Genomic DNA, 27,545 nt, shown 5'->3' with positions numbered 1-27,545 from the left:
TGGTGTGTATGCATCATTTTTATTTGCTTACAAAAACAGTCTCTTACATACAACTTCTCGGCCTTCCTTTTCAAGTACATAACTTAGCCGGTTCTTGTTTAAGAGCATTTTAGGTTTACAGGTGTGTAATATTCTCACGTTTTTTTTGTTCTTAGGTAATGATTACACTGAATAAATCAAAATGAAAATACCGCAGTAGTCACTAAGTACTACAGCGAACATGAGATTGTGCCATTTGGGCCCTCAACAGTACGAAGATTTAGCTTGACGCCTTTGGTGCCATGCTGCCATGCGGGGTCTGTAGCCGGGAAGCTCAAATGATGAATAAAGTTGATAGAATGTAAAGAACAGCGAAGTATCCAGAAGACGTTTTATAACCAAAGCACCATAGCATTAGATATCAAAATGCTCACTCGAATAATTGCTTCCTTAATTAAACCGCCGGAAAATGATGATGCACCTTTCGCCTTCTTGCACGTACAGCTGAAACCTTATCTTGTCTGTTCTTAGCACAAGGCTAACCCCTGACCACCTTCGCGCTAAACACAGCTAGTTAATATCTTTCGAGTTTCTGTGCCTTCTTGATCCTTGAACGAGTTTCGTCACACGACACTTTTAACCACAGGTCACGCGATACATCAAAGGTCACGCTTAGCACCATTTGTCACGTCAGTTCGCATATGTTACTTTTTATCGCCCGACATGTTCTGTCACACACATGTCCTGTACAGGCGGTCATCCGGGGCAACATAGGTCACGCTATGCATCACAGGTCGCGTTCTGTACCATATGTCACGTTAGATGCCATTGGTCATGCTATGCATAACAGCTCTTTCTGCACCATATGTCACGTTAGATACCATAGGTCACGCTATGTATCACAGGTCGCATTCTGTACGATATGTCACGTTAGATGCCATAGGTCGCGCTATGCACAACAGCTCTTTCTGAACCATATGTCACGTTAGTGCCATAGGTCACGCTATATATCACAGGGAATGTTCTGTCCTATAGATCACGCTACGTACCATAGGCCACTTCTGCACCAAATGTTACGCTAGGTATCGTAAGTCACGCTATCATTGTAGGTGACACTAAATGCTGTTGGCCAAGCTATACACATGTCACGCAACGGTGCCATGTTGATCAATTTTCTTGTATACGAGAGTACATTACCGCACATTAAGTGCATCCAGTTGCTCCCTGAACTCTGTAAAAAGTCTCTGCAAACGAATGTTTGTTCCTGAAATCCAAACATAATGGAAATATGTTAGAAACAATGAGTACTATTCAATTCCTCCAGCATACATAAATGTAGACAAGCTTGCTTTTGAAGACAATGTAGTCGAACCTCCATGTGCGACCACCTCTTGTAAACGACCACCTATCCAAAACACTAAATTTTTCCCAATCAAAGTCCTACAGTTGGAATCTCTCGTAAATGACCACCTCTCATAAGCGACCGCGACCACTTTTTGAGGTGGCAGCATTATAACTTTTCATTGTTTTTAACCTCTTGTAAGCGACCACTTGACCCATGGTCCAATCTCCATGTTCGCTATATGTACTACGCTACTCAGAGTTTACGAGGAACTTTAAGTGACAACCTAGCACTGCTCTTATTGTAATTAGGAAAATGTATGCAACAAACTCTGTTCAAATAAGTAGGTGTGCCAGACTTGTTCCTAGAGAGACCCCCTCTGGTTCGACTCTTGTAAGCGACCACCTCCCGTAAATGACCACGAAAATCTTGGCATTTTGGGTGGTCGCTTACGGGAGGTTGGCCTGTAGTTGTTTTCTATTTTCTTCACATGTTTTACATTCTTCCTTTTCTTATTTTCCACTTATTTAGTTCCTTCCCCCACCCCTCCCCGGTTTCAAACTGAATTGTGAGTTTTCGCATCACCTGTTATCTGATTTGGCGGCCACAATCATTACCTCACAACGACGAATTATTTGTGAGCATCATTTGTTGTCTTAGTAGTAGTCCGTCTCGTTTTTGATGTGGAAAATGTGGGAAATCTGGGGTGCTTACCATTTACGCAAACCACCAGGATGGAAATTGTCGGCATAAATACGAAATGATTTAGCTTGTCTTAACAGAAGATGGATAACATGCAAAATGTATGAACATCAGCTGTAAATCCCAAAAGGAGTAATAAAATGCATCACTTTGACAAGACGCCCGTAATTTCAGAAGTTCTCCAAATGGAATGATGCGGGCCATTTGATTTTCCAACTGGAATTTCCGGGTTTTTTCCATGTAAATGGTAAGCACCCCAGCACATCCATTTGAAGAAATATATCACAAGCCCCCCCCCCCCCCCCCCAATCTCTCCCTCTGTCAAACCTCCTTCTTGAAAGCCATTTTCCTCTCTTTGTGACATCTAAAGTCAATAACCCCTAGGAGCTCAATACAGGAAATACGATATGTACTGAAATTTCACATTACATTAGTTTTACACTACACTGCAAAGCACTCTCCTGCGTAGCATTAAAAAGAACAACCTCATTCCAAGGTTCTCTCTTCTTCGCGCCCCCCAAGAACGAGGTTGTTCAAAGCATTGCATCGCACTACATTACACTAGCGGTTGAACAAATCAAAATGGGAATCGTAATACATGTACATAAAACAAGAATTCCTACCTATATGAGGTAAGAGTTCGCGTAAAAGGCTTCTTTTCTGGTATCCCTGAAAATGAATAGGTATAAATGAAACGCAATACTTTGATAATGGTAATGGTAATGTATTTATATACCGCACATATCACATGGTCTCATGACGCTTTTATAATTCTTCTGTGGGGTAAGATCGGACATCAGCATGTCAAAGCGCCACTGGCAGTCGTTGTCAGTCCATATTTTGATCTCACCCACCCACCCACCCAACCCACGTATGAATGTGAAAGACAGATGAAATCAGAGATAGAGAAAGACCACCAAACCGGGGACCACGTCCCCTTCTTTTTTCGAACAATGTGTGGATTCGTTAACGTCCCACAGACTATTAGGAACGAGTGTTTTGAGACGGGACCTACGATTTATCGTCCTTATCTGAGAAGACTAGAAAGTCTAACCATTTGCAGATGTCATTATAAAGGCGGCACTTTCTCCTCACTAATCTAAAGACCCTGAGTGTTGGTCCAGCCAGGGTTTGAACCCGCGACCTCCCGCACGGTAGTCCGCTCTCCCAACTGAGCTAATCAGTCGGCGGTACGATACTGTTAGCAAACAAACACGAACAAAACATAAAAATATACAGGATGTATATTTTTATTACCAGAATAGACGGATTCCAGCTGGAAGTTTTGTCCTGAGGTGCAACGGACCTGTAAAAACAAATAAAAGAACATTTTCTGAACACAATAACTACGTTTCTTTAACGAAAACATTTCAACAGACATTACGGCAGGTGAAACCAAATTTCGCGGCTGTAGGGTATTTATGGTATTTTATTGCTTCAAGCTACAGAAGCCCGTGAGTGACTTAAAGTGCCTATGAAGTAAACAACAAGTCTAACGTATTTGAAAGGCCTCTTAAAATAAGGAAGGATGGTGTTTTTAGTTTTGCGATGTCTTCTCTCGTTCCAGAGATATTCAAGTTTTTTATTATGTAAATTAGAAAATGATGACGTCACAAGTGGTTACAGCTTGGAGACAAATCACAAAATCATGAACATCTGTAAAAAGAAAGGGCTTAGGTAATTGAAACTTGAAAACTACCTATTTCTGACTATACTGCTGATTACTGATTCAGTCCTTGCCTGCGAACGCTGACGTATTTCCGGCTGTCGCTTCTTTCAGCCGAAGAGAAGCGACAGTTGGAAATGCGTCTTCATTCGCAGCCTAATTCAGTCCTCACTGCGGCTCTTCATACCTATGTGGTGGCCCAAGTAGCTCTTCACAAACTTCCCGCAACCGAGACTCAAACCCTGGAAAGCACAAAAATGTCAATTGATTTTCGCGTTGTGATGTTCAGTCTTTATTGCAGTCCGTTTTTAAAGCGTTGCGTGATGAGATGAATAACGGATGCAAAGAAGACTAGAGCTCAATTCGTGATGGCGTATGAAGAAAAACGTTTCCGTGCGCTGCATAATTTTTCCATGCGCGCCGCTGTCTTCATTACCTACAAGCTGAACGACTGAGCAAAGCTAAAAGATGGAGGGCTACGCGCGAAGAGATTGGGTTCAAAAACATTTCCTTTTCTTTGCTTCATTATTTACTATTTGTTCAAGTTACAAACCGAGATGGTTTGGTCACTGAGAGATTTCAGATTTAGTGTTGAAGTTGCAGGCTTTGGTTTGGTTTCCCGTTTTCTGAGTTGTAACTGGTTTATAAAATGATCTAACATACCAGGCTAAACCTGTCCTCTTGGAACCAACCAGAACAAAGCCAAAACCATTTCGCAGAATTTTATCTCATCGTTATTTGAATGAAACCGCTCTAAGGGACCGTTCATTTTTTATGAGCATGGGGGGGCTGGTGGGATTTGGGGGGGGGGGGGCACGAGAAAAAAAATAGCACTAAAGGGGGGGGGGGGGGGGCTACCAAAAAAAATTGAGTGAAAGAGGGGGGGTCACCAGCAATAATTGGCTAGTAGGGGAAATTGAAAGTGGCTCAACACAGAAACAGATGAAGAAATTGAATATTATTTCAATTTCCTAACCACTTTTAATTTGTTTTACATACTGAGGTCGAAATCTGCATTTCATATAAACAACAACTGAGGAAATGAAGCATATCTGTTGGAAAAACAATAATTAATGAATATAAACTGAAGTAGACACCTATGTTTGTACAAGTTCAAATCAATGTAAAAACGTAACAGTCTCACTATTGAATCATCCGTGGGGAAGTAGTTTTCTATTAAGTGGTTGTACTCAGAACTATATCAATAGATTGTTTAATGTTCTGTTTAATAGTGCTCACTTTTATAAAGACTGTTGATTAGTATAAATTATTTGAACCCAGGAGTTTCAGTAGACTCAGTAGTATGCCTAGTGTGAACATCCAGATTAGTTTTTAATAATAGAACTGTTGTTGGTGACTTCAGTTGACGGTAAATCTGAGCAGAGGCCATCTTCAGAAAAGCTTGTAACTGTCATTTTTAATAGCAGTACTTTAATATCCAGGCGCGTAGGAGGGGGGTTCGAGGGGTTTGAACGAACCCCCTTTGAAGATCAATACTGGCGGAAGAAAAAGTACAATGAGGAGGTTGAACAACTACATGAGGTGTACCATGCGAGAGAGTAGAATGTCCGCCCTGGTTCTAATGCATATCAAATATGACTGTCAATCTTGACGAGATAGTCAATTTGTTCGAAGGCCTACACCGAGAATGATGCAGTTTACCAGCTTGGTGTATGACTATCAGCAGATCGAATAGCTATCAGAACTTGACAGGGCGCGGAATGTACATTGAACTTTCTTGTTTAAGTTGAAACAATTATGCCGCAGAAATGATGTATATAGCTTAAAAAGCTGCTGCAAAACAAATTTGTGATTCGCCTAAAATGGGTCTAAAAATGCAGGAAATGAGGTTTCTGGGAACCTAGATTTTCAAAAATTTCCGGGGGAGCATGCCCCCGGACCCCCCTAGTAAGAGCGCCTCCAGCGCTCAGCAAGATTTGGAGCTCAACGAACACCCCTATCTAACCCTTACCTACGCGCCTGATATCTGTGTGTCCGCTGTTTTTTTCTGTTTAATATGGCTCGTAATCGTTGATTGGTATGCTTCGATCCGTATTTTGTTAGTCAGATCTGTACGTGTATTAATTGTTTCTACTCGAAGGGGAGTTATTTCACGTTAACCATTTGCTTGATTAATTTTTATAGTTCATTTGAGAATCTAAATGGAAATTTAGGGTTTGCCGTTGTCGTAAACGTGTTGCTATCTATAAAACGTTTTTTAAACAAGAGAAATCTTTACCTAAGCAGAGAACGGTAACTTTTTAATAGTACTGTAAAGAAATCACCGTAACAATTACGTTTATCTTTGATATAAACAGTATATAAGCGTTTTGTTAAAGTTAGGAGTATGATTTGTTTCTGGTTGGGAGGGAGGAGGGGGGGGGGGGGGGGGGGTCATCCGAAAAAAATAGTCTCTGCTGGGGGGGGGGGCCATGTGGAAAAAAATTGCATGCTAGGGGGGGGGGGGGTCATACAGTTTCGTAGTGGTAAATAACCAAATCCCACCAGCCCCCCCATGCTCATAAAAAATGAACGGTCCCTAAGATGTTTTCGACAGTCACGGCAAAAGGAACTCTAACTCACTCACTCACTCACTGGATCACTAACTCACCCGCTTGAGACAGATAGCGTACGTAGGTTGTCAGCCAGAAGTAGTATTCTTTACCAGAACCCAGGGCCACGCACGACGACACCTGGTTCTACAAGAAAACACAACAGGAATAACTGGATTGACTGGAATTACTGGACTGACTGCGTAATGTCATTTCTATTGACTGAGCAGTAACAAAGTAAATAATTAAATTCAGATGAACAAGAAATAGCAGTGCACCCCTTCTGAAGAGCCACTTTACGTTTATCTCTTGTAACTATATCTCTAATTTTGCGACTTATTATCTAAAATGTGCTTTTTTTTCGAGGGTTCAATAGAGTCCCTGTGTCGCCGTGGTCGTGGTACTCTGGGGACAAACCACCTTCAAACGAACGCGATGTGTGACACACCAGGTCTTCCGGTCTTTTATGTAGCTGGCCAGTTCTTCCAAAGAGGGCAAGTCAGTCTAAAAAGACTATGGAGTCGCGCTCCGAATATTCAAACTGATACAGCGTCGGGTGTGGCTGGACAAGCCAACATGGGAGTGACAGTCCTTTCTGCAAGTGAATACTGACGCTGGTCTCTCTGACTGGATCTGGGCCTTTCTTTTCATTCTCTTTCCCTCGGCCTGTTGGACAAGCGTCTCTTCCAACTGGGAGAGGCCTGTCGCCAGGCCGGTCAAAGAAAAGGGGATGGGTGGGAGAGGAGAATGTGTGACAAAGGTCGTAAAGTAGAAAAAGAAAAAGAGCAAGGAAAAAGCTTATCACTACAGAGCCGATTTTGACGTAAATGATGGCTGACGGTAGCCACTGTACAACAACAGCCACTCGCCAAAGGAGGCGCTGAAAGCCGGGTACAGCTCAGACAAGAGCTCCAGGGAAGACCTTAGATAACAAGGACCTAAACCAGGTCTCAGAGCTCAGCGGTTTTCGCGAAAACATGGGTTTGTGCGGTTGCCCATTCTCGCGGGCTCACAAACCTGGTTCAAGTCCTTGTTATCTGAGGATTTTCGAGCCAGTCCCACTCTCCATATTCACACTCGTCCCAGACCTTTATTTCTCATTCCGTGCCGCGATCGTAGTCGACCTAAATTCTGACTGTCCTTCCATCTAGTAGCAAGTGACTTACCTCTAAGTGAACTGCTGTAGAGGACTGCTGTCTGCCAGGGTTTGAGCGGAAGAGTCTTGAAGACTGGCGCCCGAACCTGTGAAATACAAATAGGATTTTTCCTAAAATGTTCCCCTTGGGAGTTTCAAGGACTCTCGCTCAAGCTTAGGCTCACTGAAGGGGTCATTCAGGTAATTTCGGAAGAATCCTGACTTTGCCACACATTGACATTCCAATCCTAGCAGTATGCAGGATGTTTGTCCCATGAAGCTAGTTCAATGGCCTTAGCTCCCACGAGTCTCCTGTAGCTCAGTGGTAGAGCATCCGAACCAGTAATCGGAAGGTCTTAGGTTCGACTCCAGTCCTGATAGGAGCACTCAGATTTCCTTTTTACGAGTATGCCTGTGTCACTCACTGAATAATACATCATTCTCGTCATTCTCAATAATTTAATTTGTTGCAGCAAAGAATACATTGGAAACAGCAATAAGTACTGACTCATAGATTTTACCTATTACTTATTCATAAACATACCCGCGAGCCAACGAAGTGACAGATTCTTTTAAAACTGGATCATCGAAACTGAAGGCTCTATATTTTCGTTTTCTAATAAGTTCTGTCCTGTGCCCAGTTTTTAATCTAATACATAACTAAAACCTATGAATCTCAGAGGTTACGTTTGCTACGCTGTTGTGCGTCACTTTTATGTTTCTGTGCAATAACATGTTTCGGATAAGCGCCTGGCGAAAACCCTGAGTAAACTCGACATTATACAATTTTGAACCACTACCCAACAACATTCAGTGGAATAAGAAGATGTTTTCCTATTCATTCCACTCGCATACAAATTACGATTCTCTGATCAATCGGAGGAAAAGCCGTTGAGATTTCGCGGTTTTTCTATCCAAACCATTTGATAAGAGGAATCAATGTTTGGTTTTATCAATAGAGCTGATAACGTAATTTAGCCACCGTACAGGGATTCGAGTGCCGACGTTTCAAGCGTTAGCACCTCGTTTCCAGTCCCCACAAATGCAGCACCACAGTTTCTTTAGAAAATAACTCCCTTATCCATTTGATGAGAGGTTTGCTAACCTTGAACTCTGTCCCTGGAGTTGGGCGAGAGGTCCCTTAACCTGCAAGGGATCCTGCGATGGTGCTACGGATTGATGGTCTGAGTTAATGGCCAACAGATCATCGGCATAGATCAACTGCACCCTGAAAACAGCGAACAGCCCGTATTAGTGTCATCCAACAGCAAAGGCAACGTGAAAGGCGCAAACAAACACATTTGAGAAGTGAACAGGGATGCGATGGAACGGAGCGTTTAACTTAAAAAATTCTTCAATTTTCATTGATTATTCCTTACCAGGCCCCAACGGATGTGTCGAAAGAGTAAGACGCGTGATTGGACAGAGTGATGATGGGAAATCCTCGTTCTGATATCGAGGCACGAGTAATCGTGACGTCAGGACCTACAGAAAACAGAAATAACGCAACTCTGTAAGCCAAACTTTGATATGATAACAAGGCTGTGTAAAAACACTTTAAAATGAATGTTATCACTGTTCTCAACCCAGGGCCAAGTTGTTCAAAGCCCGATAAGGCTAATCCTGGGTTAACGTGAACTTTGATTAGAGTTTACATGTAATTACCAATCAATAAAGATTCTACAAAAAGATTTTTGTCCCTCAGTTTTGTCTTTGACTTTTCTTTGCCATTAGCTTAAATTAGCCTTTAAAAACTCTTTGAAGGAGCGAAATTAAATCCTTGGTTGCCTGGATTAACCTTAATCGGCTTTTGAACAACCGGGCTCTGTTTTTTTTTTCCAAAGTCCCTAGGTCAGAGCCCACATCCCTATCATAACTTTAAGTACCGTAAGTCAAAAACTGTTTTCTTTGAGGTACAAAAATGGAATGATGACGCATATGACGTGCAATTACGTCATTGATTCTGAATGGCCACCATCTTGGATTCCTCGTTTTCTTCAAAAGCCAGTAAAATCGCCAAAAATTAATACGAAATAATAAAACCCGATAAAGAAATTCTAAAATAGTATAAAAGTGGATTAAAGTTACGACGGCAAGAAACAAAAGAATGAAATTTCGAAAAACACGCATGTCAAAATTAAATTAACAATTAAATTAAATTAAATTAAAATTGTTAAGGAAAAAACAAAAAACGTGAACAATGACATTTCATACCAGATAGTTGCCACATAAATTTTAGGAAAAGTAGTACACGTTTGGTGGTTTTTACATTGACATTGAGAACGAAAGGATGCTTGAAGTAAGCATAGACACTAATAGCTTCCCTTCCATGGCGGAATGGGATTAAGTTATTTTACAACTGACTCACCTGATAAGAGAGGAAGGACCGGCTCATTTTTTAGCACAGCGGTTACCTTCTTCGTATCCCTGTTAAAAATAATCGGTATTTTAATTCAATTGAGTGTCGTAAAACCAAAACCAAAGTAATTACTCTGGCCAATCACAACGGATTAAACAGTGCGATAAACAAATCAGAATTCGAATTAAATACATGTAACCAGCCTTAAGCGCGGGAAAACGCGTGCGCGCAAGTCACGGTTGGTTTTAGTGCAAAATAATTGAAATGTGGCGCGATTCTTTCTTACCAATCGTGGAGCGAAGTAAAGCAAAACCAAAGCAAAAGCGAAATCAATTTCGACATTCAACCGGAACTGCTCTACAACATCACGGAATAGAGTCCTAAAGTGATGATAATTTTGTCTCAGTTCTTAACGTTTGGAACAGACACAAAATTAGAAGGATTTGTATGGAGTCACCAGGGCTTAACAGAGCTAATATCTCGCCCCCAAATTGCAATAAGATGCTGATTTTTGGCAAGTAGGCATTTTTCATCATGCTCTTTCCGAATATACTAACAAATCCCATAATTTCAAATTCAAATATTTGTGACGTCACACTTTAGGACTCTATTAACCACGAGTTTAGTGATCCTGAACAAAGATGGCGTCATGTACAACTCACCAAACGTATACACCCCCAGCGGAGGTGACGAGCATGACGTAATGGCGACTGCACTGTAAGATAGAGGCTGGAGAGTCCAACACCATGGAGGGAAGGATTCTGTTGAAACAGACAATAAAATGGTGATGGATAAATATCAACAGGTATATTCTCCTAACTGTTCTGCATATATTTCTTATGGCACTACTTGGAGACCCTAAGAGACATCACTTACTTTCGTCCAGTAGATGAAAACAGGTCGATACTTCTGTTCTCACAAGCGACGCAAATCACCTGTCTAAAATAAAGAAAGTAATAGCACAAAATAATCAAACTGGTAACCCTTTAACCCCTGATATCAAATAACAAATTCTCCAATCTTGTCCCCCATACTTTCCTTAGTGATGGGGCGAAATTATTAAAATATCATGAAAATTCATCTTGAGTGATCATTTCATTAAATCTCATGACCTTAGGGGTTGAAAAAGCATTGATATTACAAGGAGAAATTTGATGCTGATCAGTGTTAGGACTTAAAGGGTTAAGCAGGTGCAACAATCGCTTCTGTAGCTTCAAAAAGAGATTCCAATAAAACGTTGCACGGGAAGGGTTTAAATATGTTAGGTGTTCTGTCAGATTTCAGTACGTTCTGCACACTCACGCACGCACCCACGCGCGTACTCACTCACTCACGCTCGCGCGCACGCACTCACTCACCCACGCACGCACTCACTCACTTATGGACGCACGCACGCACTCACCGATTGCCAGCCAAGGCTATACCGGGACTCATCACTATGGTCTCCCACAGAGGCTTGCCAGCGGTAGAACACTTCAGGACATGCACTCTGGGTCCTGAAAACAGACAACAATCAGTTGAACTTATTTTTAAAAGCTTTTGGTGGGTAGTATTAAAAGCTACCAAAACATCCAAAAAATATTGATGAAAATTTGTATCATTCATTATTTTGAAAACCAAGAGTTTGAGAGTACATTCCTTAACAATTTTTTAAGATCTTATATTCTTTTCTATAGACGCGTTGCTCTGCTAGTTAGCGCGCCGGACATGCTGTTTTCTACGACAAGAAACTTTACTCCACTTTCTTTCTTTCCAGGCAGGGGTATAAATATATTGGCGTCATGAAACCGTTTGGGATAACAATACAGGTTGGTAACCCTGTGACGGACTAGCACGCCTTCAAAGGAGAGGAAAAACCGAGTTATACTCCAACCATATGGGCGGCTGGCAGTCCGAGTAAGACTACCTTACCTATGGCTACGTTCAATGACCAATGCAAAGAAATTACTGGTACTTTATACAATTGCCATACACCAATCAGTAGTGTAGCAGCTCTCGTAAGCTGGATCAATTGAAAATCTTATGTGATACACAAGGTGACTGTACAGCTTACCTTGGCTGGCTAAATTGTTGTCTAAGTCCAATGTTAGGGCGGGCTCACCTCCAGAACCTTTGATCTACAACGTACAAACAAACACGCGATAAGGCCTTTCACAAATCCTTCTTTTGCATCGTTATAAACGATGTACATGAACTAAGACATGAGGTTAAGTTGACAAGACGTAATAAGGTGTTATTATCTTAGAGCATTAACATGAAAGTGAAACATAGCTATCATTGGCCAATAACAACAAATGGAATCAATGAGCCAATCAGAACTCGAAACAAATACAAACATGTACAACCGACGGAAAAGCGCGGGAAAATACGTACAAGGAAGTTACCATTGGATTTGGTTTTACCTCGTATTGGTTGAGAAAGTGGCAACAGTTTTTAACCGGAGCGGAAAACAAAAGCGAAGCGAACAAACAGTCGGGACTGAACGCGAACTACTTTTCGAAATTCAGTATAAGGACAGTGCCTACTTTTGTTACTGCGCATACGTTCTGCGCAACTCGAGATATTCGGGATTCCTGTGGCTGGTGCCTACTAATACAGAGATATTTTTTCGCGGTTGAAAACTATGCGAAGAAAGCAAAAAATGCGTGGTAACCCCCAATTTTCTTTTTGAATTTCAACAGCCCTTGCTTGCTTGCTTGCTTTTCCCGCATAGTCATAAACCGCGCAAAATACTTCTGTATTAGTACGCGCCACCGTCCCGCAAGATTCAAATCGACAACAACCAAAAGAAAGTTACCTGAACTGTGAGGCTTTTCTGTGGAACTGGGTACGGAATTGCCACGGAATGCCTGACATGTGACGACGCGTCAGCAGTTTCCTCTTGATCTGTTCTATCTTCGCGCTGTTTGGCCTGCCAATAAAACAAGATCATTTTAGCAAATTTGGGGAGCAGGGATGGCGCAGTGGTGATAGCACTCGCCTCCCACCAATGTGGCCCGGGTTCGATTCCCAGACTCGGCGTCATATGTGGGGTTGAGTTTGTTGTTGGTTCTCGTCCTTGCTCCGAGAGATTTTTCTCCGGGCACTCCGGTTTTCCCCCCTCCTCAAAAACCAACACTTCTAACTTCCAATTCGATTTGGAAAGTGTCCCCAATTAATGCTCTGCACTAAAGACATTGACACTTAAATAAAGTGATTTTTTTTTATTTAAAGAGACAACAGAGATTCGGAATCGCGTTTACGGAAAAACGACAAACGTTAGATTCGCGTTTAAGCCTTCTTGAAAAAATGAGTACACAGATGAGAATAGTGTAAAATAATTCTAACCTTTCATGCTAACGCAAAACTACTCAATTTTACTGAGAAACTGAAAACAACAAGCGGCAAATGTTGGATAAACATGGTCACGTGGTTATTTCTGCCGTTTGCCGTAAAGTAAAACGTAATTCTACAGCTCTGTATTGTCTCACGAGATAATCACAAAAAAGAGGATTTTGACCAGAACGGGGACGAAGGGCAACCAAAGTCGAATTAAAGGTTGCAATCTTATTTCATCATTTCCGTTAAGTAATCAGATTAGCAGCGTGGTTATTCCCTGAATGCATCCCAGTTTCATTTTATGCCGATCGATGAAACTAAAAGGAACAAAGTACACTGTACTTACGGCGCTTGAACCACTTGAACTTTTGCCTGAAAAACAATGAAACGCCAGAAGAACATTTAGAATCACTAAATTCCTATCCCGGAAAATGACTATATCAGGTGATCACAAATGTGAAGTGCCGGGGAAGACTTCTACATGCAATGTTGTTAGCAACTAAACAGCTTCATAGAAAAGCTGCGCACTTGAACGGGATTTGAACCCATGACCCTAAAGCCTGCGACGCCGGCGAGTGCAACATTAATGTTTTTTTTTCTCCTGCATTATTAAAGATTCACGAAAATTAATCCGTAGACAGAAACTATAAAGGTATTTGCTTGCCATGACACAAATTAAGAGTGGTAAAAGGAGCGATACCCAGTTAAAATTTGCTTTAAGTTATCGTACGTGTTTGTCAGACAACAAAGTTCAATTTTGGGGGATTAGCAGCTTGTACTTTACTCGGCTTCTAATAGAGTGACTCGTCAAACATCGCGAAAATTTTTACCTCACCTAACCTCCCTTCTTCGTGTTCGCTTGCGCAAATCTTAGCTCTATAAATTTAATCCATCATGTTTTCACTATTTTCGCGAATTCTACGCGCACAAGTGCGGGTTGTCTGTAACGGACGGCGGCTTAAAAGCAAGTAAACTGCTGAACCAAGCATCAAATAACCAAGATACACACCAGAAGTGCTTCCATCTTTCCTTGCTCTTTTTGCATGTGATGCTGTAGGATTGTCAGCTTTTCTCTTCACTGCAATAGATGTGCTGGTAGTCGTTGCTGCTGCAGTTGTTGTCGTGGTAGCACCAGCGGCAGCTTTTGTAGAGGTGATGGGCTTCATTGTTGCTGAGACAGGTTTTACTGGAGCAATCTCCACTTTTTCTGGAGACTTGTCTGAGGCTCTAAACACAAAACAGAAAAAGCATTCATTGAACATAGTTTTTTTTTTTGGCCTTTTGAAAGAAAATAAAGGTTTCTTGCTTGTGTGTGATTAAGAGGTTTCCAATTGAGTATCCAAAACCAAAGTAATTTATCTGACCAATCACAACAGACGTAAACATCACAATGAACCAATCAGACTCCGAAGCAAATAATGTAACCGGCGCCAAGCGCGGGAAAACGCGTGCGATAAAGGCACGATTGGTTTTGGTTTTGCTTCTCACTGGTTGAAAATTGGCGCGAGTTTTGTCGACCAATCACGGTGTAAAGTAAAGCAAACCCAAAGCAATCAGGGAATTACTTTCGACACTCAATTGGAAACTGCGCTATTGCTACAATGTACAATTCACAATACCACTCAAACTGAGTTAGCTGTCACCACTCAAATTACATCTTTAGAGACACCAACCTTGAATTTCGAGAGAGGTGATAGAAACGTTTCGCGAGATGAATTAATTTTCCACAACTCAAAACACGGGTCAGACAAAAAGAGGTTTTACAACACATCATAGCCATGAAGACTACACGACCTCACGCCTAGTAACACTGAATTAGTTCAATTTCTAAAGACCACCCCATGAACTATTACTAATAACAGTTTTTTCACGGAACTTTTCAATGCTCATGTTGTTTCATATTATTGCACTTACATTGTCAATGTCACGCGCTTAAATAAAGCCATTTAATACTAACTAGCAAAAGGTTTTCAAGTTAACCCTTGATCTGCGGAGATTCTACCAAACACCCGCAAAAGTTTATGCCCAAAGGAGCATTGATTTTTTTTAGCGTTGTGACGTTGTGACCCACAAAAAGCGTATAAATTCGCGCGGTTAATGACTACGAGCACCCTGACCCGAACGATCGTACTTGTCAAAACTGATTCTTACTTGCTTGTGAATCCAGTGGTGGCATTTTCACCTATTCTGGAGTCCAAGGCGACCAAAGTCTGTTGTATGCAATAAAAGACCAACAAGTTAGTAAGAAAGATGTACTGTTCAGCATGTCAAGAGCATTATACTAAGAAAAAAAACATGTAACTATTTACACGCGCTGACTGAAGAGACACAATGAGAAGCAAAGCGGTTAGTGTATCGTAGCTCATCGCTTAAGAACAACACGAGAGTGGCTAATGGGGCTTAAACTAGATGATTTTGTCCAAAAACTAAAAATAATTTTTCGCGCCACTCCCGTCGCGCGTGACTCGCGCTCCGCGTTCGCCTCGTGCTTACCTCCGCTCGCCTGAAAAAAAGCACAAAAATAACGCCTGTTTTGCAGGAAAACAAACAAACAAATAAAGCTAAAGCCCCAAGAGCTAAACGTTTCAATTCTAAAACATTTGTAGTCCTCTTCTCGTTCCTTCGACTACTGTACGAGCAGTCGTATCGAGAACCAAGAATGATGCATTATTCGGGTGGCGAGCAATGAAGCTACTCGAAGAAATCCGCGAAACTTTCGCTTATCCCATCGCGCGCACCACTGTCTTTGAACTATAGCGCCTGTTCACAGTCTACTCCTCCTTCTTTTTTTAATACGGGTCTGCACCTTGAAGAAGTTCTGGTTCCCCTAGAGTTCTCCACAATCGTTCCCTTGAAACTGCAGACTCGGATTATCGTGAGAAACGGGGGCGAGGGGAGGAAGTACCCCCGGGCGTCCCTCTACATCCATCACTGTTAAACAGCACTATCGTTAGAAGACAAGCATTACTCACTATTACCTGAGAAGTCGTTGGTATCGAGGAGGACGGCTGTGATGTGCTTGTCAGATTGGAGTTTCCCGGGGGCGACACAGCTGCCGAAGATCCTCCAAATGGCATCGGTGAATCACTGTACAAAATAAGAATTGTCAAAGAAGAGTTTAACGAACCAGCCGATTCCCGATGGGGGCTTGGAATTTTTTTTTCAGAGAATTTCCATCGTGTACATACAGTATCATCTATTTCATAGCATAGAAGAGTTGACGCAAAAGTTCACTGAGAAATCTATGGTGCTTACCATTTACGCAAACCACCCGGATGGAATTTTCGGCATAAATACGAAATGATTTAGCTTGTCTTTAACAGAAGATGGATAACATTCAAAATGTATGAACATCAAGAGGAGCAATAAAAATGTATCACTTTGACCAGAAGCCCATAATTTCAGAAGTACTCCAAATGGAATGATACGTACCATTTGATTTTCCAACTGGAATTTCCGGGTTTTCCATGTAAATGGTAAGTACCCCTGATGTTCACTCACCTAACTTCCATGGATGAAACCAGCAGAGGAGTGATACGACGGCGGCCATCTTTTGTCCTTGTTTCTACCTGTCTTTCCCGGACATTCTACACACAAAAAAAGTGGCAATAACACAAAATAAACAGTTTGGGCCAGTTATTTAAACAGAGTCTAACTTAGGCCTCGGCTTAAGACAATCAGTGGGCCTCGCAATCTGTGTTTTATTTTAAGTTGATAAATAGTTTTCTAGTCTGGGATGCAAGCCTGCTTGTTGCCGTCAGCAGCAGACAATATTTAGATATGACTGTTGGCAAAATTGAAAATGGCTTAGAACGTGGTTTAAACACTGTCTAAACTGTCTTTTAATAACTGACCCTTAATATTCCAGTTTCCGGGAAAGATTACAAGGAATGGAGGAAGATCTTGGATTAAAGAAGAACTTGGTAAAGATAACTATAGCACTGAACCAAACAACTGTATCCATCATCTCAACACTTACCATGGGATCCAGTGGACTTTTGGTTACCGGACTCGTTAAGTAACTTGTACCTGTTGGACTTATACTTGGGTTTCCTAACAAACATAGATCCAGACAGACATTTAGCTTCTTTTTGCATTATTATTCAGGGTTTGAGCTAGGATTTGATCACTGGGGGACAATTTGTCCCCTTGGCTAAAATTTTGGGGGACATTTCTATTTTTAGGGGGACAGAAAAAATAATTTTTATTCAACATTTCTTTTACATTGATACAGGCAAGCCAACAAAAACCGACAAACAAGAAAAGTTAAGTTATTGGTGTCAAGACTTTTTTCTCGTCATTATTTATTTATTTTCTTTTTAGTTACTGTGCACTAGGACAACCAGTTTTACAGTTTTAAGTGAAAACTGTTACAGCCAATCCACGTAACACGTGACCAGTACTTCCGAGAATGAAATGAACATTCGAATTCCTCTTTGTAATGTCCGACATTTGAATGGAATGTTGAACATTTCTCTGGAAATCTTTCCGAAAAAGACGCATTAACTGAAAAAAAATTCAAAATACTTTAGAAAAAATTGTTATTCGATCTTATTCTTGAAATACTTAATGCTGTAATGTAAAGAAGATTTCATAGCCTTATACCATCAGTAAACTAGGGAACTTTCTACGGGAACTCTGAAATCTCATTTGCGATATTCAAAACTGACATGTAAATTTCAAAACTCCGCTCAAATTTCAAAAATACCGGTCACGCATGACGTAGATTAACTGCAACTTTAATGGATTGAAAGTGAAAATCAAGACAAAATGGGCGGCTCCTTGAGTAGAAGAGGTCACACAACACTGACTCTTCGAATTAAATCACTGCTCAGTTGTCAAACGTACCATTCACAGCTGAGGTTTCCTGTTTTGTTGGTGTCCCTGTGGAGGATATCAAGGGAGGGGGTGGGGCATTAGGCTTGGTGGTATTGGCCAGTGTCTGCTGTTTCATTACATGTCTCTGTTGGATCTTTAACATCTCGGGATTTTCGATAATCGCACTGGCAAAGTTGGACTTGCTGCTACTGATGCTGATGCCATACACCTGCTTGTGAAACTTTTCCTGTAAAGAGCAGCAATAGTGATCACAGGCTAAGAGCCCTGTTCACACTAGCTTTATAACAACAAAGGGTGCGTTTTTTGGGGAGAATCCGAAAACGGATTTGCGATCTCAGATCATTCAGATCATGCTGCATTAAAGGAACCGACGAATCCTTGTCCAGAGTGGATTCGTCGGTTCCTTTGATGTGGCAATTGATCCGAATGATCTGAGATCACAAATCTGTTTTTGGATTCTCCCAAAAAAATGCACCCATAGCTTTATACAGCCACTGGTCACTGTTTTGTCTTGGAACAGGTTTAACAGGTTTACATTTGATGACTACACGTACAAGCAAGTGTTGCTACAGGACAGGTACAACATGGTTGTACTTTATTTATTTATTTAATTTATTTATTTATTTATCAGCAATATTTATAGACAGGTTCAATTCAGCTTATGCTGGTTTAAATGGAGGCCTGTGTAACTAATCAATTGACAATTCTTATGAATTAATTAGCACATGATTAAACAAATGACTAATTAATTAAAAAAAACAAATAGCTAATTAATAAATAAATAAATAAATTAAATAATTAACATATGACTAAAAAACTAAATTAAGTAAATATGAATAAACTACAAAAAATAATGTCCTTACAGGGTTTTTTTTGGGTCTTTTTTTTTGTCCTTACATGTTGAACTATCTACAACTACTGGCAGCCTAAAGAAATGCAGTACCAAAATAAGATTTTTTATATAGGCCATAAATGTAAATTGAATTTAAAAATAAATAAACAAACAAATAAAATGATATTAAAGTAAATAAATAAATAAATAAATAAATATGAAAATACACAAATACCTTTTCTTCTTCTGACATTGGTCTGCCCAGTTCCTCTGCTGTGAAATCAGCATAAGCCACTGTTCCGTCCCATGAACAAACAAGCAGCTGAAACCCCGAATCACTCCTGTAAACGAAATAAGAATCTCAACCTATTTTTAGAGAGTAGTTGACTTTTATACAGAAGTAGGAATCTTAATGCACCCAGCAATGTCGAGTATGGCCACAGGGAACCTGGGGAGATGTGGGACATTTGACTTTTTCAAGAATTTTTTATCAAAACATACAAAATAAATGAGATGTAATCACCTAATTCTGGGTGATTTACAGGAAGATAAATCAAATGCCCCCATCTCCCCACCCCCACCCCCATACATTATATAAAGGTACATCTTACCATGATACATCCATGACAGAGTGATTAAACAAGTCATGCATCACTACCAGGGGCCTCTTCAGTGACGTTAACTGTGAGAAACAAGGCATGTGAACAATAGAAGTTATTAATTAAATACCTTATTGTAAGGCGTAGTTGAATTTTTTTTATAGAAACTGTGAGGTATAAAATAATTTATTAATATTATTATTATTATTATTATTATTATTATTCTGATGACGATGATGATGATGATGATTACTATTATTATTATCATTATTATTATTATTATTATTATTATTATTATTAGTATTGTTATTATTATTATTATCATTTTGACGATTATTTGTATTAGACCACTTGTCAACCATGTGTGATTCTGCCTTTACTTTTTACCCCCCCCCCCCCCTACCACCTCCCTGTTTGTTTGAATGAAAAATAGATCAGGTTCCTCCTGTAAATCACATTTAAAATTTAAACCTACCCATACTGAAAGAGATCTGTCTCTGCTTCCAATTGCACAACAGGAATATTGCTACAGACAAAGAGAATTGAGTGTTAGTGAGTAGTTATTTGGGGAGGGGTGGGGGGATGACAGGGTGAGAACCCAAGAAAATGGAGGAGAGCCAGGAGAGAAGGCAGGGGGGGGGGGGGGGGGGCACAACTGGGAAAAATGGCAGTTATTGGGTGGAGCACAAGAAATTAAGGCAAAAGATTTCAAAGAAAGGAAGCCAAACATCTAACCCCCTCCCCCCCCCCCCCACCCATTTCATCCATCCTCCTCCCAACCCCCCAACCTTACGAAATATCCCCTCTATTTTACAGGGTAAACAAAGATCTTTACCTTAAGTCTGGCAGAGTCCTCGCTCACTTTCTTTACAAACAGTTTGGGGTTAAATCTCTGTTCAGGGTTAAAAAATGAAGCTAAGTTTAATACTGCCAAATGATACATTTGAATTGCTAACATGCATGCATGTTCATAATAATTATTAATTGTATTATGATTACAACTACATGTACAGTAACATGATAAGCAGCTAGTCATCACATTACAACTCTCTTTATATTAATTTTCCCATAGCCTAATACATTCTTCTGTTATTTAGCTACAGTTTTCTCTTTAGCATTTTTAACTAGTTTCAGGTAGTTATTTTAACTTTGTACTTTGTGCATAATAACTGATGATCAAAGTGACACCTGTTGAAATTTGCCTCTGAAGTGTTGTGTTTTTCTATTAAAGTAATGAACCTGTCAATATTCAGAAAGAAAGATGACCAGCTAAATGAAACGCTTCATTGAAGAAGAAAAGACTGTGTTCAGTCAATGGAATTTTCCCCAAAACTGGGAGCAAACCGTGACACAAATCTCAAACAAAAAAAAATTACCTTAATGCATGTTTCATATGCACTGTCATCTGCCCAAAAATGTACATGTATTTCTCATGCTAAAATGCATTATTTTAGACAACTTGGCGACCTCGGAACGAAAATTAATCAACAACTATAGCCGGTGTTCACGAGCAAGAAGATCGCTGATCATCTGGAGTCACAGTCAAGAAAAGCCTCCCCTGATAAACCAGCAAAGTGTAGTATATGAATTCACATGTGATTTGTGTGGTACAAATTATATTGGGTACACTTGCCGCCACCTCCATCAACGCATTGAGGAGCATAAACATTTTGTGATCGGAAAACGTTTCAGGGACGCGCATGGTTTAACACCTAACAACTTAATTAAGAACTTTAAAGTCATAAAGAAATGCTGTGACAAATTTGAATGTTTGGTCTATGAAATGCTGTGGATCAAGAACAAAAGACCGAAACTGAACATGCAAGTGCATTCCATTTGCGCAAAACTCTTTACCCGAATGCTTTCATGCTAATTTATTTTCTCCCTTTCAATACCTATAAATATGCCTTTCCGTTATTTCCATTTTGCTCATTTGACAATGACATGAAGTCGTCGAAATGTCATGCTGTTTTATTATCGTTAATTTTCTTGATGAAATGTTTCTCTAAATAGTTTCTTATCTAAAATGCACTTAACAAAATTAATTTTACATGTATGATTTTCACACTTGATAATGAAAGGTCTGAATAACATATTATCAGGATCAGTACTACAGTGTATTTAAGACTCTTCACATCAGCATGCTTATTCTCGTAACTGTTCTCTAATACTTCTTAAGCTACTAGTTGGGAGAATTTGTTTTTAAACATGAAGGCATTTTTGCTTTCAATTTTTGCTGTATTCTCAAGTCGTGTATGTTTGATCAAGTGTAGTGAAAATAGATGCTGGTCAATAATATTGCAGGGCATCTTGCAATCAACTCTTCATAACTTCTTTCAGAACAAATCTAAGGAGATTTTGTCCAACCATCATAGCAAAATTTTTTTGGAACAACATTCCTCAGACAGTTGAAGACAAACCTACTAAAAGAATGTTGATGATACATTCCTTGCTCATTATTAATGATACTTTACTCCAATTACACTGTATTTTTGTTTCTCTTTGTCTTTTTTTTTTGTTTTGTTTTCCTTTTGCTATATCTTTCTTGTTTTTGTCTATTCTACTAAGTACTTAGTTACTTTTCTTATCAATTTACTTCCTCAGTTTAAAGGGGCACAGTATTAGGTTTACTAGAGGTGCCCCTCTACCCTCCTCCCCCTATTTAAATTGTATTTTTGAATTGTATCTTTGAGCTGCATGTTATTCTTTGTTTTAATACCTCCAACTTTTGTATTTTGTGCCCTTGTTACATTAAGAGTGGAGAGTATAAATAAAAAAATGTCAAATGTCAAATTGGGGTTTAAAGGATTAACCTCAGCAAATTTCCGTCAGCATTTTAAATCCTTACCACACATGTGACAGCTTTCCTGTGCCCGACAAAATCCATTTTCATCTTCCAACCATCCCTCTCCAGAATCTTAGCCACAGGACCTGCATTGTTCATAGCATGTGCAGACACAACATAGTGTCCATCTGGAGACCAGCTGAGGCGCAGGACATGTGTTGTTCCGCTGCAATCAGCAAATGGTTCAGTCACTGACGTTTCCTGCTGCCAATCTGATGTGCGCCACACCTTGAGAGATTTGTCGTCTGACTGTGAGGCCAGGTATTTGCCAACTGGATCCCACGTGATGCCTTTTACCATTCCACTGTGGCCCCTTAAAACAGTCACAACATCTAAAAACAATATTGTTTAAATAAGAGTTATTAATAACATGACATTCTCATAATAAAAATGACCACTTTATTTGCGTCTGTGTGGAATGTAGGCTGCGCCGCAGGTTGTAGTCCAAGAAACTCACTTGCACAAAAGTAATCAGAGTGTTGAAAAAATTTGGAGCTGATCAATTGAAAGTTAACTTCAGCATAAAAAGTATTGTCACACTGTACTGAATAGCTTTTGTGTTGGACATCAGCCTTAAATGAAATGCTTACAGTATCTTATGTTTCAATACTGTTGTACTGAATGCTGATTCACTTTCGTTAACACAAAGATCTCCTCAGGCAATTTTTAGAGAGGCATTCTGCGTATGCATGTAAATTACTGATAACAGCCCTCTGCAGTTGGATCATGAATGCACGAAATGAGTAAAGACAAATATTAACAAGAACTGCAAACCTGGGAATCTTTGAGCATTCCATATTGTGATTGTGTTGTCGACACTTCCAGAAGCCAAGAAACTGTCATCTGGTGACCAAGCAAGGTCTAACACATCTAATGCAACAGAAAAAAAGAAAACAAGCATTCAATTGATCATGATTGGTGAATAACCAGAAAAGTTCTATCCCTTGGTTATTGTTTTTTTACAAGTGTGGCTCAGGTAAAGGTAAGGTAAAGTCGCACAAGAGCCTTAGTGGCCCACACAGCCGGAGCTTAGCCCAGATTCTGTAGCATGAAGCAACTAGGAGTATTGCTACTCCCCCCTGGATGGGATGCTAGTCCATCGCAGGGTTACCCCCAGCAGTATGTCGCCGGTACCCATTTATACACCTGGGTGAAGAGAGACAGTGTGGAGCAAAGTTTCTTGTCTAAGGAGACAACACAGCAATGAAGAGACCAACCTGGCCTCAAACCAACGACCCTCAGATCCTCCGACCGTCTGATCGAAAGTCCAACGCGCTAACCACTACACCACCGCACCTCCACAAAAGTGTGGCTCAACTGTAATCTTAATAAATTTAACTGCAATATACATGTAACATACATGGTACAAATACATACAGCTGTATATGTAAATGTAGTTTTGCCAGGTCAGACCCACCTCCACTGTGACCTCTTAATGTGTACACACATCTCCATTGTTCGTTGTTCAATTTGCCGCTGTTCCCACCAAATGCTGCAGTAGGACCTAAATACCTAGTATTGGCCAGCAATAAAATTAATACAGTACATCAGTTAAATTCTTGTCAATGGTCATCACCTCAATAATTTTTTGTAGATGCTATAGGTGATCAGGATTGTGTCAAATGGACAACCATCTAACCAATAATAATTATTATAATACACAAGTTTGCAAGGATCATGGACTTTAGACACTAGTTGCAGAACACTGACTTACTCTATGTACATGTGTGTTGTGCCCATGTACACGTCTAAGCTACAGTGTACACCCCTCACTTTAACCCTTGTTGTTCTTCTAACGAACATGGTGTTTTCATGGAGCACAGTACAGTGGTACATCCATCGCAAATCAACCATCAACAAAACATACCTTGCCATTTGCCAAATCATGATAAGTTTGTCGTCTCCACCAGTGGCAAGATATTTACCACTGCAAGACCAGCGGACACAGTTTACACAAGCTGAAAAAAAAAGAGTTTGGTCACATTTATGTACATAATTTACATTATTTTCTTCTTAATTATCACCACCTATTTTCCTTGACTGTGAAAAACCTTCTTCAAAACTTGCATAGCAGCCTTTAGCTTACTTATAATTAATATGATATTTATTTTCAGTCGTGTTTATTTCACAGTTTTTAAGCTATATGGCAAAAAATACAGTAAAAAATATAAATACTGTTGGTTGCATCTAAGCGTGTACACGGGAGGGAAAACATGTTCTAGTTGGGTGCAAACATGACATGTTATGGCGTCAAAGTTTGGAGTAGACAGCTGTTGGTGGCTTGATTTGTTTTTCCTCAACAAAATATTCTTTGCAAGCATTCTTAGGTGTTAAGAATACTTTCTGGAGGCAAGAGTGCTCTTTCTGAGCGAGAAAATATGCCTGCAAGTTGAGAAAAATAAAACTTATGAGTGGAATGCGCTGATCTGGCATGACAGTTTGCTTAACTTCAAATGTTTGGCGACAAAACACGTCATGTCTGGCACCCTATTAGAACATGTTTTTTTTGCTGTGTCCACGCTTAGATACCACCGACGGTATGTGTACATGCATAGGAAAACCCACCAAGATGGTTGTCCATGTGACACAATAACTTCGGCACATTTTCATTCATTTCATCTTCTTCGTTTTTCACAGGTGCCATGTTCCAGATTGTAACCTTTCCAGAGTCATCTCCTATACAACGTGAAAATATAAAAATTCGAATAAAGTTAACCTGTGCTTGCAAACAGACACCTTCATGCCGCACCGTAGATACATGGTATGATAGGCATAATGTTTTGTGTCTAATCCCACTGATTGAACAAAAACTTTCTGTATTGAAACAGTTAAGATGGGGTTTGTAGCATGAAACATCTAAGAATGTACAGGAAACCCAGCATGAAGTGACTAGGAGTATTACCTGTCTACTCCTCTCTTGATCGGGATACTACATACATGTATTCCATCACAAGATACCCAGCATGAAGACAGTCTAGTATGGGGTGGAAGACCATCACAGCATACCCAGAATAAAGACACTAGGATGGAATGGTAGACCATCACAGCCTACCCAGCATAAAGAGGCAAGGAACATTTCTACACTCTCCTGGATGGGATAATAGGTCATCACAGGATACCAAGCTTGTATGCACTATCCTGGATGGATATTAGTCTAGCACAGGATAACCAGCATGAAAAGACTTGGTGCTTTTCCACACACGATCTCCTGGATGGGATGTTAGTGTATTACAGGTCTATCCAGCATGAAAAGACTAGGAGAATTTCTACACCTCTCCTGGATGGGATGCATTATAAGATTAGCCCTTCCCCCCTCTCCCAGCATCTTGTTTGGTTTGTCATGGTGGTTAACTAGTACCCATTAACACATCTGAGAAGGCAGCTATGTACCACAACATGCAGTTCCAGAAAATATCCATACTCCCCCCATGGAAGGTTTTGGTTTTGCATCCCCACTCCTCCTAGGAAATTCCAGTTTAGCTTCATACTTTGCTTCTAAAATTTGACTTTTAAGACCCCCCCTCCACATCAGAATTTCCGATGACCTTCCATGGGATGGGTATCAATTTTTTCTGGAACTGCACTATAAAATATTGTGTAATCAAGCTTCTTGTATAAGATGCCTGAGTATTGGGTTTGTAACTTTTTTGGGCTGTGAGAAATAGAAGAAAAGCCCAACAAGAGTGCTTTCATTGTGAACCTTCAGACTCCTTGTAACATAACACTCGTCTCTGAAAATAGAAGCCAATCAAAATCATTTCTGGTTATGTCAAGTGTCAACTTCTATGAGCCACTTGCAGGGCTAAAATGGATTCTGATAAAATTGCTAGAGTTGACCCAAAGACCAAAATTAATACAGGTATACCAACCTTGGCCACCAATAGCAAACCGAGACCCATCAGGATGAATGTCTACAGAAAACAGTGGTCTGCCTGCAGATTGAAATAAAGGAATTTAGAAATAAAAAATCAAAAAGTTACGAAGACTTCTGCATTTTTGCATTTTGTCAGGGATTAAACTTCACACTGTCTATTACAAAAAAAATAACAGTTTGATGAAAAAAGAGGATCAGTGATCCTAGGTACACTGTGCATAGGCTAGGCAGGGCTGTCAACCTCACACGTCTTCAAATATGGAGAAATTATGACTTCCCCAGCCAGCAATAACAAAGCGTCTTACAGAGGCGTCGCATCAAGTCTAAATTCACGGCTTCAGTGGCGGAGGGGAGGGGGGGGGGGAACTTCTATTAAACACTACCAGAAAGAACGCTACACATTTCAGATTTTCTTGACAGAAAGTCCAGTCTACGACCAAATAGCAAACTTTGTCAATTATCTGGCAGATTACTGACATAAATCTGGAGACCAGAAGAAACACCCCAAAATCTGGAGATTACAGACCTAAATCTGGAGACCAGGAGATCCGGTTCAAAATCTGGAGACTCCCGGATTATCCGGGAGAGTTGACAGCCCTGGCTAGGGAAAGTATATATCGTAACAAATGTGTTGTGAGTAAAAAAATAACAGTATCGTAATGTTCACCTTTTTATCTTCACACAGAATTACTTACATCAGACACATGTATTAATGCACGATAATACATATACTATAAAATAATTGCACTAGAATGCAAAGCAGATTTTTCCAGCCTACATAGGTGTACAAAGAGACAAGGGAAAAATCATCTACTATAGCACATGTAGATAATAAAACTATGCACTTCCTTGGAGAGACTGAACCATTTGCAAACCATAACTTTCAATAATTGATTTAATTTATATGAATTGATTTTGTCTGAAAACGTTATCCACCAGATTTTAATTTTCCGCAAAACTGGATGTGAGTAGAGGGCCATCGACAATCTGAGGAACTATTGAAGAGTGTTGATAAAGAGTACAACAAAAGGCTGAAGATTTTATTATTACACTGTAAGGAGATATATTGTAGATCAGACCCTCTGCAGGACTTGAAACATTGAAGCTTGAACCATTCGCTTTTACCGTGATATTATATTACAAAGATTAAATTTTCAGAAATTAAACAAGCGCAAAATATGTTGCAAGGTGTCCTTTGAGCCGTCAATTGGGTGTCACGCTAAACTCCACGATTTTTATTAGGAGCACGCTAACGTCAAACTTGGTGTAATTCAAACGTGAAATGTTTTCATAAAGCGGACGGTATTTGCATAAAAAAATTACAGAAGAGCTAAAGCTGAAAGTAACTTACCTTCGTGAGAAACCCAACTTGGTTTTAACAATCTCATTTTGGAAAAAAAATTAACGAAAGGAAACACTGTTAGATAACGTTCCACACGCCGCCATCTTGATATTCGATCTTTACCCATGGTTGACACCGCTGCCATCACAGCTGGCGCTTGA

The 27,545-nt window shown here is 40.1% G+C and overlaps 1 protein-coding gene across 2 annotated transcripts; it reads right to left on the bottom strand.

The window, feature by feature from the left end:
* LOC146461459 (protein HIRA-like) lies at window positions 1-27,503 on the bottom strand. Of its 2 annotated transcripts, XR_014857404.1 has the most exons (33): window positions 27,394-27,495; window positions 26,038-26,100; window positions 24,734-24,844; window positions 24,036-24,126; window positions 23,586-23,680; window positions 22,943-23,038; window positions 22,172-22,500; window positions 20,159-20,215; window positions 19,799-19,849; window positions 19,336-19,406; window positions 18,960-19,065; window positions 17,902-18,118; window positions 17,033-17,106; window positions 16,555-16,640; window positions 16,032-16,140; window positions 15,205-15,263; window positions 14,063-14,280; window positions 13,400-13,425; window positions 12,533-12,646; window positions 11,789-11,852; window positions 11,138-11,231; window positions 10,612-10,674; window positions 10,398-10,496; window positions 9,745-9,803; window positions 8,756-8,861; window positions 8,482-8,604; window positions 7,408-7,483; window positions 6,301-6,388; window positions 3,877-3,931; window positions 3,281-3,329; window positions 2,647-2,692; window positions 964-1,243; window positions 1-928 (listed from the first exon to the last, which is right to left on the bottom strand). XR_014857404.1 is itself a non-coding variant. In XM_085086875.1 (32 exons), the coding sequence occupies exons 1-32, from the start codon at window positions 27,428-27,430 to the stop codon at window positions 1,173-1,175; spliced, it is 3,003 nt and encodes a 1,000-aa protein (XP_084943001.1). In that variant the 5' UTR covers window positions 27,431-27,503; the 3' UTR covers window positions 1-1,172. The 2 variants fall into 2 exon arrangements, 1 of the variants encoding a protein (XP_084943001.1); XM_085086875.1 differs by having other exon boundaries at window positions 1-1,243; window positions 27,394-27,503.
* Between the last annotated feature and the right edge of the window lie 42 nt (window positions 27,504-27,545).

The sequence above is a fragment of the Pavona decussata genome, unplaced genomic scaffold (genome assembly GCF_977016875.1).
Source record: "Pavona decussata unplaced genomic scaffold, jaPavDecu1.1 SCAFFOLD_198, whole genome shotgun sequence".
NCBI classification, from domain to species: Eukaryota; Metazoa; Cnidaria; class Anthozoa; order Scleractinia; family Agariciidae; genus Pavona; species Pavona decussata.
Note: the sequence above shows the minus strand (reverse complement) of the source record. Positions and strands in the feature narration are given on the sequence as shown.